The 12,224-nt window shown below is 35.2% G+C and overlaps 2 protein-coding genes across 2 annotated transcripts; both read left to right on the top strand.

Annotated features, from left to right (window-relative positions):
* The first annotated feature begins 2,698 nt into the window (after positions 1-2,698).
* Positions 2,699-3,703, top strand: LOC136800888 (cyclic GMP-AMP synthase-like receptor). The gene has a single exon (XM_067057498.1). It carries the CDS (start codon positions 2,699-2,701, stop codon positions 3,701-3,703), a length of 1,005 nt encoding a protein of 334 aa, XP_066913599.1.
* A 3,221-nt stretch (positions 3,704-6,924) lies between these two features.
* LOC136800915 (uncharacterized) lies at positions 6,925-11,054 on the top strand. The gene is made up of 2 exons (XM_067057524.1): positions 6,925-7,281; positions 8,327-11,054. The coding sequence occupies exons 1-2, from the start codon at positions 7,093-7,095 to the stop codon at positions 8,831-8,833; spliced, it is 696 nt and encodes a 231-aa protein (XP_066913625.1). The 5' UTR covers positions 6,925-7,092; the 3' UTR covers positions 8,834-11,054.
* The last annotated feature ends 1,170 nt before the right edge of the window (positions 11,055-12,224 follow it).

The following is a 12,224-nucleotide window of genomic DNA, read 5'->3' as shown; positions in this document are numbered from 1 at the left end:
GGGGTTGGAAAATGGACCTTTAAAAACCCTAAAAAGGGTCAAAATAGACTAAATTTAGGCTTTTTAGAGTAAAACAAGGAATTTTCCTTTTGAAGCTAGGAATTTTTTCAATAATTAATAAACGGGGGGGTCCTAATAAGGTGCGGGGGGGTTGGAAAAAAATCGAAAAATTAACAAGCGGGGGGGGACCGTTTATTTGGCACCTAAGAGTAGTTTGCTTTCCCTAAAAAAGTTCGACCAACATTTACACGCTTTCTTACAAGAACAAACTATATAAGGTTTCGATGGCTAAAATTATGAGAACAAGCTAAGAACATTTTTAAAGGCTTTGAAGACTTTAAAACACCCAATTTGTTAGAAAAATGGCCCAAAATGCTCAAGAATGGTGAAAATAAGAACATATTAAGAACATTTTTAGGCTTAAAAATCGAAAAGTTAAGAACATCCGAAGGCTTCAAAAATTTTGGATGTTTTTATAAAAAACGTATACTGCTTGTCACTTTGTGTGCTGTTTGAGGCAGGAACTTGACCTTCTTTAATTTATTTAGCAGACGAGAGGGATATACTGACACATTATTAGAAGACCTTAGAAATCTGAGTTAAATATTGTTCTCTTTTCCAAAGATCATCAAAGGTTTAAAGATAGTTTTTATTATAAAGTTCTGTTATTATAAATTGTTAACCGGTTACTTTTTCGAAGCGGGCTACACGGCTTTTGGCGCAATGCAATTGGTTCTTTTCGCATGACGACGGGCCTACATTGTCCAGAGTTGCCCGTCGTTAGGAAAATTCACTGTGACGTCACTTTTTCAAAGGAAAATGAACAATGCGTTGACATCATTTCTCTCATTTTTTTATTTCTGACGTCAGAAATTATAACAATTTTTGATCTCTTTTCGCTTGTTTTTTTCGCTTTTCCTGGATAAAGCGCTAAAAATCAATCGAAGCTGAAGGAAACGGTTAACAAATACAATAATGACCGGTTTTTTCGGGCTGTACTGAAAACATTTAACATTTTTTCTTGGAAATTCAAATCTATTTCTTTTCTTTTGTGAATCGTTCACTTTGTTTTGTGATGTTTGTTACACTAACTTCTTTCTGTGATTTAAGGGGTCTTATGTGTACATGTCTGCTGTCGTTTTAAAGTTTCTTTTGGTTCGAAAACGTTTTTGTGTTGTAACGGAAACCTGTTAACAGTTTTTTGATGAAAATGCAATTTTCACGATAACCGTTATAACTTTTTGAAAAATTAACTTCAGAAAAAAACCCTTATATTTTTGGAAAGCCCTACCTTTCCCCTTTCTAAATATGTTTAACTGAGTACTTCAAACAATTTTGGACAAAAATTATGAAGCCAGACAAAAGGTATATGAAAAAACAATGTCGCGAAAAAGTCATTTTTTGGTGCAAAACTTCAAAAAATTATAGAGAACTGAAAAATTGATAAAAACACTTACTTTTTTCTTTAGAAGGTTCCTTTATAGTTAGGTAATACAATTCCATACTTTTGAAAAGCCAAATAAAACTCTAAAACACTTTTATAAACCCTTACTTTCATAGCTAACTTTCTGCCTCCTCCAGTTTCACAAAATCACGCAACATAGCTTGGTCTACCATTTCTATTTTTGAAAAATGTTGCGTCATACCAAAACAAACCCCGATTGTTTCTTATCGGAAATTTCACGCTGATTCCGATTTTTTAATCGGTTTTACCGTACCTCTGACGGTTGGGGCGTAATCCGACCAAATAAGAAGGTCACCTTAAAAACGTATCAGATACGTCTTTCGGAACGTATGGCGAACGTATCAGATACGTCTTTCGGGGCGGAAAGGTTAAATATTCACTCTATCAATACTGCATTCTGGCCTGGATTCTCCTGGAAATTCTACCGTATGTAAATTGCCATCCAAAGCTTCATTTTGTGTTCCATTGGTTTCAATAATTCCTCTGGCTTGCATCGAAGAGTTATCATACTGATGTTCTCCCTACTATTTGTGAAAAACAATTGCCAAGTGTACTATAGAGGAACTGAATACAGTACAATCGTAAACACGTGAAGTCTGCCATATTTTAACCTTGCTCACATTTTGGACTGGACCATTTTCCTGAAGATTCTATTGTAGTGAACTTGTTATATAGAAGATACCTTCACCAGTAGTTCCACTGGCTGCTCACATAATAGCGCTATTATACTAAAATTTGAGTTCCCTCAAAACCTTTGAAAAATCTACAAAAAACTATAGAGGAACTAATCATACACACCTAACTGTAAACCACGCACTTGTCAAAAATTATTCCTTGAAATGGCGGAATATTATTCAATGATGAGAGTTTTGAACGACGTTTATGTTGAAACAATTGCCATGGATGACGCAGCCACCGCACGCGCCAAAGGGATCTTAACGGATTTCGTTGGAAACAAGTTTTTCCCTGAAATGCGTGAATTGAGTGAAGCTATTTACCAAGACATCTATTATTCAGGCTCATTTTATGATGGTTTAAAGGGATTATACAGTGTTATATACACCCGACTCGTCTGAAACTGATGTCAGCTAAATTTTAATAAAAGAGTCCTTTCAAATTTGTAAATAAAAGGAAGAAAAAAATCTTGCTCCACATTTTTCTTTATTCATTACAAAAGATTCTATTTATCTCAATCTGCTGAATCAACATACATTATGACTATGTAAAAGGTCAATGGCTTTAAGAGTTGGAGCTGCGACAGAGTTTGATTTGAACGTCGTTTTTAAGTTACCATTTTACCGAGGTGATTTTGATCTCGTTACAACTTCTCACGAGGATGCCCTTATCTTCAATGTTGTCCCTGGGTCCGCTGTTTACTGCACTAAAAAGACGTTTGACCAACTCATGCCGAGCACACATCCCCGGTATAGCGATTACAAATTTTTGAGATCGTTCTTCGAATCTTTCCACTATTCTGGTGTAATACCTGGATTTCGCGAATACAGGTACGTCCTTTTACCGCAACAATTGAGCAGTTGGTTTCAGGGGATTGTGTATAAAACTACTGATAAAGTTAATGCGAAATACACGTCTTGGTGGAGTAGTAAGATCTCTGTTGGAAATGGAGAAAAGGTTTCCTTTAGTTATCATAAAGCTGGTCCTGCTTATACGTTGAAGGTTGTATCTGATTCTGGTATGTTTATTGATGTGGATCTTGTCCCTGTGTTTCAACTCAGTTCATCATCAGTGGTTTTAGTTCCAAAACCGTACCCTCGTCAATCTAAATATCTATGGCGATTATCTTATCCAGACAGGGAACGACGGATTTTTCATGACCAAAGCTGTGCTAAGAAAGTTCTCAAGCTTCTTAAGAGGTTTCGAGACATGCAAGGTGCACCATGGAAAAAGCTCTCCAGTTATTATCTGAAAACACTGGTTATGCTTGTTTTGGATAACCAACGCTGGCTGGATAGAAATCTTTATACTCTTTTCATTCAATGTCTAAAAAGGTTACTTCAATATTTGAGTGACGGTAAAATTCCATTGTTCCATGATCAGGAATGTAATTTATTGCAAGATTTAAACCGCTCCACTATCTCGAATATGAAGGGACGTCTTGAACGTATCATGAAAGATATTGATCAAAATCCACCAATAACTCTTCGGAAATATTTCGTCTTGGAGGAATGTAGTACTGGAAGTGTTGATGGTGCCGGATCGTCTTGCCAGATAATGTGAAAACATTGATCTCAACTCAAATTACCTAGATGATGTGTAGTATGTATTGAATGTACAATGCCAGACTGAACTGAAAAAAAATCTTAGGGCTGTTTCATGAATCGAATCAGAATTGAAAATGTGTGACCAATATCACAAATGTGAAGGCCACCCTTGAGTTCATGCAAACTTCATCTTTGGCTCCAAAACATCACCCTTCTAAAGCATTCGGAGTCTATATGGATTCTTGTGCATATTGTGCATATTTTTGCAGAATACACGTTTTTTTTTATAAGGAACCTTATTTTTCCAGATAATTTCAGCCTCAAAGTTCTTTATCGAGTTCCTTATTGACTTGGTTGCTAAGACTGGATTTGCTAAGTATATAACTATTGCATTATAACAATGGACTACAGTACAGAAAAAGACGTTTAATGAATGTTGTTTCGTCAATATTTCATTTTTTTTGTTTAGGCCTTTTTAAATGTGAGCAAGTTCAAGTTTAACTCTCTGTTCCTTAAATTGGTATTTTTTTACTCTCAGCGTGGGGCAGTTCCTTAACAATTCCTAATTTTTAGGAGCATTTTTAACCTCAAGTTCCTTATAAAAAAACGTGTAGAGGGTTTTTACATATTTTTTTTTTTCTTTTTCAATTACCTTTTGAAGTCTATCCAAGAGGCAGGATGGGATACCTTTAAACATCTTTGCTTTAAGATCTGTTGATCTGTTTTTAGTAATGATAAAATGTAGCAGCCCGAAAGCTTTGTTTACTTTTTTCTCGTATTTTTACTACCGTATCATCAATCTTAGGCATTTTTTGAAAGTTGTAATCCTTGTTTTAATTGATAACATTGATTTTCTTCTCTTAGCACCTTTTCTTTACTCTGGACGGTGTAATGTTTTTCTTGGGTTCTTAAAGGTCGCATTATAGATAGTTCCTGATACCATACAAGAAAAAATTCATTTTAAATACGATAAAATGTCAATTTTGGGGGATAACATTTTTACCATTTTTTTTAAAAGAAGATACCTTGATGCCTCTTGTGATAATATTTGAGTGTTTGATGAGTTAAACTAGAATCTGAGGATGTCTTTGTGTAAAGTGTAGACACTCTGGAGACTTTGTTGGTTGCAATGTGGTTAGTGATGTATTCTTTCAAATAGTTTGATTCTTTGGGCCTGAGACGAGTTTTTCACTACTGCTACAATTGGACGACAAAAAATTCTTTTGCAAATTTTACTCAATTCAAGAAAACGGTTTTTTTGGTGTCTTTTTTATACTTGTTGATATTGTACAGTGAGTGAGTGAGTGAGTGAATGGATGAATGAATGAATGAATGAATGAATGAATGAATGTTTCTTTTCTTTAAAGTACAATGTGTACTTAGCTCGAGGCTAATCAATATCAGCTATCAACAAAAAAGGAATGACTTAATCAATGATATCGTTAACCTCCATAAAAGAGGCCCCCAAGCCGTTTGTTTGGCGTTGGGATCGGGAGTTTTTTCTAGCGTGATTCCGTGATTTGGAAATTTCTTTCTTTGTGATTGCTTGATCAGAGGTCAAGACGTGGTCGTGATTTAAAAAATGATGTGTGATTTGGAATTTTTTCAAAGAAATGCGTGATTATCCAAGTTTTTTGCTGATTTCGTGTGATCTGTGATTGAAGACAAAAAAGTTGTGTGATATCGTGATAAGAGTTACCGCCTGGGGGAGCCTCATAAAACTACCTGTCTATTCTCACCAAGATTACTTTAAAAACATTTTTTGCATTCCTTAGGATAGCCAGCTCAATAAAATCCATACATCGATTAAATAGAGCTTAAGCCACAAAATAAGGTTATAAAACCAACATTCTTTCTTTCTCCTTTTGAAAGTGATATAGATCTCTATAGGTATGCTTATATCGTATATACACGTTTTTTTAATAAGAACATCCAAAAGTTTTCAACTCTTTGGATGGTGTTAATTATTTGAGTCTTAAGCTTAAAAATGTTCTTAAGATGTTCTTAATCTCAACACTTTCTGAGTATTTTTATCCAATTTTTGAAGAAACTGGATGTTTAGAGTCTGCAAAGCCTTATAATATTATTAACTTGTTCTTAACATTTTGGCTATCGTAACCTTATGTTATTATATATAGTTTGTTCTTATGAAAAAACGTGTATATAGTGGTATAGTGAACTTGAGATTGCTTTGTTTTTATTTTGCAGTTTGAGTGGAACGATGTTTTGGAGACCAGTCAATCTCACGTTACTTCTTTATAAGTTTAGTGTACAATGTATAGCAATGTGCCCTCCCGGTTATTACCATAATGGCTTTATGGCAACTCCTGAACTTGGGTACAGGATGTACGGTTACACATTTTGTGGATTGCATTGTGGAGTCACAAGAGTGCTCAAACTGCGAGCAGCGAGCAAAGTTTAGTGTACAAGGGTGGTCTTGGTGTTTGCAGTAGTATAGTCTTCAACTCGAACCTCTTTAAGGGGTAGTTTTGGGGGTATGTATTTACATTACAGAGTGTGTGTCCTGAAAAAGTCCTGTGTCAGAACACGACTGCAAGTAGAAAAGTTTGTGTGTGCTTATGTCTACAAGCTTCTTTTTTATAAGAATGGTGTAAATCCATTTCATCTGATTTCATCATGGATATTCTTAACTTTTTTTGGGAAAATCATCCTAAAATATTCTTACAGCATTCTTAAGTTAGGATCCGAATTCAGACTAGATTTAGCATTTAGTACATACGTCTCAAGGCCCCCTCTCAAGCATAAAATGACATTTTTGTGAAAGGAGTGAGTCTTACTTGGGGGTAATTGGCGACTTATTATTGAGAATGCTCTAAAAATGGCATTCTTAGCTTGAGTATCAAAATTCCATGATGGTGATATTCTTAGCATTATTTTGAATTTTTTGGCCATTTTCATCATGGACATTCTTATAAAGTGTATTCTTATGATCTGGTAAGTCGTATAGTGTGTCCTGATTTCTTGTCACTGATTTCTGGTCATCAACAGCACTTTTCTAATTCATTAGTAATGTTTTGAAATCCTAACGTCCGAAAATCTAAGTTAAAATAGAAAACAACATGGCGGACTTCAAAACTGGACAGACTTCCGCAGGAAATCTGTGAGTAGTTAGCCCATCTAGTGTGTAAAAGAATGCGATATCTGTGATGCTGAGTCGGTTACTACTGTATGTTGACTTACATTCATAAAATTATGTGTCCCCTTACCAAGCACCTACTGTATATTTTCATATTTTTATATTTTTCAGAGATTACTAATATACAAATTATCAAAAAAAAAAATACAATACATATTTGGAACTTATATATACGTAAATGGTTATCACCCTTACAATGGCGTAATCAAACTTATTGATGACTTAACATTACGTAATTGGAACTACGTATGGAACATAACAGTCTAACGGGTATCGCGTGCGCCCGCCCGATCATTTATGCTGAGGGGTTGTTCGCCCCTTGCACTCTTGAAGATGGGAAATTTATACCTGAAGAAGGGCTGAGTCAGCAAGATCTATGTAGTATCTTAAATGGAGAGCTTTTCAAATCAGGATCTGACTTGGTTGATGATTTTGCTGTAAGTTTGATTTTTCTTTTTTTCGTTCAATTACCACCGTTAGTCCTTTACTGATCTCTTAAGTAGTAAGTCTGCGACCGCAGTCGGAGGCGACCCGAAGTCTCCTCTTTCGATAGCTGTCTACCCGAATGTAGGGGAGGGCACCACTTATTCGCCCTGGATTTCTCCACTTACCCTTGATCCTTCTCTTAATTGCTAAGCACCAAGCAGAGAGGCATCAAGTACCATTTTGAGAATCTTTGGTATGACCCGGCTGGGGGTTGAACCGTAGCCTGATGCTCTACCACTGCACCACGGCTCAATAATCTCGAAAATATCATCAGCAATCTGTATTTTGTTGAATAAAAGCTTTGACCCATTTTCAAGCTATGTTTTTTTGTGGAAATCGATTACTGTTTGATGTATAATTATTTTTGTACTTTAAGGACAGGAAGGGAATTTAGGTTTTAGATCTGGGTAGACTTCCTTTAAAGTGGTGTCGTAACTAAAGGCCATTCGCTTTAAGTATCCCCCTCTTCATTGCTACCATATGCTGAACGATCAAAAGGGAATCAGGCTTGTCACGCTGACATGTTTTTCACATGGTAGCTAAGAACAGTCTTTAACTCGCTTTATGTATGTGGTTAAAACATTCAGAGGTCCCTAAAGGCCAGTCTCCACTTGTGCGCGCTGTGATTGCACCTTTTGGCCTCAATCCTTTTTGCTTGGAAAAAAGATTACGTCATAAAAATGTAGCGCGCGCTCGGTACGATCGAAGCGCGCGCAAGTTGAGACCGGCCTTAAGATGTACGGATGTACTAAACTGCAAAAAATAAGCCGGCCAGTTGGAAACCACTTTCAAAGAATTCTTCAGAAATCGGTCTGATAAGGCAATCTAACTCTTGTACGTTTTTATTGGAACGAGTTATGACAAAGTTTTGACTGAAATCTTCATTGATGTGTATCCAGTCTATTTAAATCAAGGTCTTTTTTATTGTCCCATGCTGACCCTCTGATGCAAAAACTGAATTATTATATGAAGTTCTTTCTTTTTTTTTATCTACAGCTCAAAATGAAGTTGGAGAAACTCGCCAAAAAGGACGAAACGAATTTCGAATTGGATTACTTCCCCAAAGATAACATCAAATTACCCAACTACACTTCTAATATTACGGACAGCATAACAAAAAGCACGGAGAAAGAACGTGAAGAAATACTGAAAGACGGTATCCCGTTAGTACGGATACGACAGAACAGTAGCGGGAACGCCCCGGGCGGCTCGACGAGTTCAGTAGATATTTTAAGGACGCCCTCGTTCGATTCTGAAGAATTGAGAGATTTTTTTGAAAAGCAAATCACGTGGTTATTGGAAGAAGAAGAAGGAGAAGACTTTGTTGTCATGGAAACTTGCTCCCGTTTCCGAGACGCCCTTGTGTTACTGGACATATTAAAGCAACATAATTTACCATGTGTGCTTAGTTTCTTGGCTAGGCGAGACGAACCAGTCGCCATATCATTTAGTAAGATACAAATTGGTCTTGATAGCCTGATGTTTTGCTTGTTTCAAGCTTGAATAATGGTTTGACTGAATGAGGCATGGAGATGGATAATGATTGACAGTTTTAATGTCAAAGTTTTGGCCAAGGATATCATAAATAATTCAGTAGTGAGACTAGTACGGGCGAATATTTCAACTTATGTTCTGATTTTTACTTCAGACCATTGAAAGATTGAGATAAATATTCGAGCAATATAGCAATGATAGGACAGCAAAGTTCTATTTCGCTGTTGACAAATCAAAAGGTCCAACCATTAGATTATTGCTTGAGAAAACTAAGAATTTTTCTGTTTGTCTGAGCACAAATTTTGAGATTGACCCTGTTTCATGTAGAAAGGACCCTCCTCACTATTCAAAATAGGCCAATCTCAAATTTTAGGCTAGCTAGACAGAAAAACTCCTAGCTTTCCCAGACACTAATTTTGTGATTGACCCTTTTGATTGGTCAACGGCAATTCGAGACCTGAAATCTTTCTCTCAGGCATCCAAAAGGTTTTCCGCTTCAAAACCTTCTGCTGGGTTGGTTGGTATATATTTAGATTTCACGTTGGAAATCGATCTTTACTAGACCTCTCTTATGTTGATATTGAATTATATATCTCAGTAATTTACAAAAATGAAATAAGATATAACTCTTTCGAGGTGACAAGATGGATGTTTTTTGAATATGAAACAGTTGAAATTGTATGTCCTGGCACATCTGTAAATCAAGATTGCCTCATTTTAACGATATCACTCAAAAAAATTGAACATTCGTATTTTGTTACGAAAATGATAAAATTTTGAGTTGCACATTTTAAGGCGAAAAATAAAACTAGCAACAAACGCCTGATGTTTTCTATATGCTTTCGTATAAACTTGGTATGAAAGAGTAGACTCAAAAAATGACCGTACGTGTGGCCCAAAATAACCCTTAAGCTTTTTTCACATGTACGTAAAATTTTACTTATGACCTTGAAGGGCGGGAATTCCCCTAAGCTCGCGTAGTGTTTTAAGGCCTTATGTAGAGTTTGCTTACGTTCAAAAAGTTTTGAACGAAAGGAAAAGTCACGTAAGACCCTCTTAATCAACAAAAACTCTACATAATGTCAGGGAAATTCCCAAAAGACAGCCTTACGAACGATTTTCCGCAAGGTCTAAAGTAAAATTTTACGTGCATGTGAAAAAAGCTTTATGGTGCTTTTTCTTGAAAATTTTTGAGAGCAAAGTATGGTCAGCTTTTCCAAATTTTACCACCCTTAGAGTGCAATTTTTCTCATCTTTGCTCATTTTGACCCCCCCCCCCGGGAACTTTTATAATGTAATGTATCTTGTAGTCTATGAATACAATATTTAATTTTTAATATTTTTCCTGGTAAAATTTGTTTTTTAATAGTTTATCATTTCTATAAATATTGAATTATATTAAAAAGTAAAATTGAAAACGTCGAAAAAGCATTGTAGAAAAGTGTGTATGCTGCTTAAGAAACCAAAAAATTGAATACACGTTTTTTGTTTTTTTTATAAGAACATCCAAAATTTTTGAAGCCTTCGTATGTTTTTAACTTTTTCAAATTTGAGCCTTAAAATGTTTTTAACGTGTTCTTATTTTCGCCATTTTAGTGGGTAGCCCGCTTTGTGCGTTTTACTAAGAAATCAGGTGTTTGGAGTACCCAAAGCCTTAAAATGTTCTTAACTTGTTCTTAACATTTTGGCCATCGAAGCCTTATGTTCTTATATAGTTTGTTCTTATGTGTACTGACTTGACTTTGAGTATAAATTTTCTATTACGTTACTTTACTTTACCTAAGCAGATGAAATCAGTAAATTTGGAAGATACTTTAAGTCTGTCTAATGTCGACATGACTTTACTAATTCGGACACCCATCTTTAGAGCTGGGATTAATACGAAGGTCGGAATCCCTGATTGAAAGTTCATATCTTTGCTTAGTGGTCAGAGGGGGGAAACTTTTTTTTTTCAACCAGTGATTCCGACCTTCCTATTTTTCCTATCCCTTGAAAGGATGTCAGTATTAAAATGAGAGATGTCGACATTAGACCAACTAATTACGGTATACTGCCCAGGAGAATCGAAAGACTTTTAAAAAACTGCAATAATCATGGGGCAGATTTCCAGCGTTGGTTTTCTATATAATTTTTTCCATTTTTAGGCATGCGCATTAAGCATGTTTTGTACATTTGAAAGGAACAGGTGAAAGTATAATATAGAAATAAAAATAATCAAAACAATTGTAAACCTTTCTGTGTGTCTTTGTCCTTATTTTTCCGTAATTTTTACCAAAGATTGATTATATAGACTGGTTCGGCAAAATCCAGTTGGGCACTATCTTAAAGTTCAACCAAATCTCAAGCAAGCTGCGCTGTTCCTAACTGACTAATTTTCGTCCACGAAATAAAAAAACAAACAGAAAACTATGCGCAAGTCAAACAAGAACATTTAAAGCCTTGGTGCTAAGCAAGGTATTGCTAAATCATCCTGTATATATTATTCTTTATGCCATTTTTAAAAAAAAAGGCTGATCGTTGGGTAAAAATGGCGTTGCATGGAATCGGTCTATTCATCATATTTTGATTATCACTTTTTAGGATGATTTAAATTATAAGTTTTACGAGGTTATGGGATAACACCAAAGTCTTTGGATTTTTCATTAATTAAATTTGGTGTTCATAGTACTCGGGGTAAAAAGGAATACACTTTTCTCGAGTTGCATAAATTTATTGTTGTCCTCATTTTCAAACAGATTTCATTGCTATAAAATTACATATTCACAATGATAATTGTGTTGTTTACACCTCGTGAGACATTTTGAATTTCAAGTACTTTTGTTTTAGAGTTAATGTTTGCCTTTTGGGAATTAAAATTGGTTTGAATGTATAATTTCATAGCAATGAAATTTGTTTGAAAACGAGGACAACAATAAATTTATGCATCTTGAGAAAAGTGTATTGAAAATATGAAAATATCGCCGTTTTTCTATGATTACGTTATTGAAATGAAACCGTCTTTGTGACGTGTTTTTTCGACCTATTTTGTAACGTCAATATCAATTTTTAGCCGATAATTCGAGAGAGGGTTAAATGAATTTTAGAAATTCTCTCGTTAATATGCTTCTTTAAAGCTCTACATATGATTTGTGGTATGTGTTTTGGATTTGCCTTAAAAGTTTTGTTTTTAGATAAGAGTGATATCGTTTGCTTACTCACCAATTTTAATTTACAAGCTTGCGCTCGGACAAGTTAAGGCCTGTGCAAAAAATTAACGAATCAAATAATGCGTGACGGTCAGTTGTTTACCTCCTTTTTGGGAAAATTTTTTGCTTTTTCTCACTCGTCATATAAATGCCTTTTCAATTTCAGCCATTTTGGTAAAATTAAGGAAAAATACTTTTTGCGGACGTCAATATTT

The sequence above is a fragment of the Clytia hemisphaerica genome, unplaced genomic scaffold, assembly GCF_902728285.1.
Source record: "Clytia hemisphaerica strain Z4C2 unplaced genomic scaffold, Clytia hemisphaerica genome assembly, whole genome shotgun sequence".
Taxonomy (NCBI): domain Eukaryota; kingdom Metazoa; phylum Cnidaria; class Hydrozoa; order Leptothecata; family Clytiidae; genus Clytia; species Clytia hemisphaerica.
The sequence above is the reverse complement of the archived record's forward strand: the minus strand, read 5'-3'. Positions and strand labels throughout refer to the sequence as shown.

Bases quoted from the DNA above. Each gene is read 5' to 3' on its own strand.
- LOC136800915 (XM_067057524.1), top strand. From the start codon at position 7,093: ATGGAACATAACAGTCTAACGGGTATCGCGTGCGCCCGCCCGATCATT. The intron at 7,282-8,326 runs GTAAGTTTGATT...TTTTATCTACAG, and splicing joins ACTTGGTTGATGATTTTGCT to CTCAAAATGAAGTTGGAGAA.
- LOC136800888 (XM_067057498.1), top strand. From the start codon at position 2,699: ATGGCTTTAAGAGTTGGAGCTGCGACAGAGTTTGATTTGAACGTCGTT.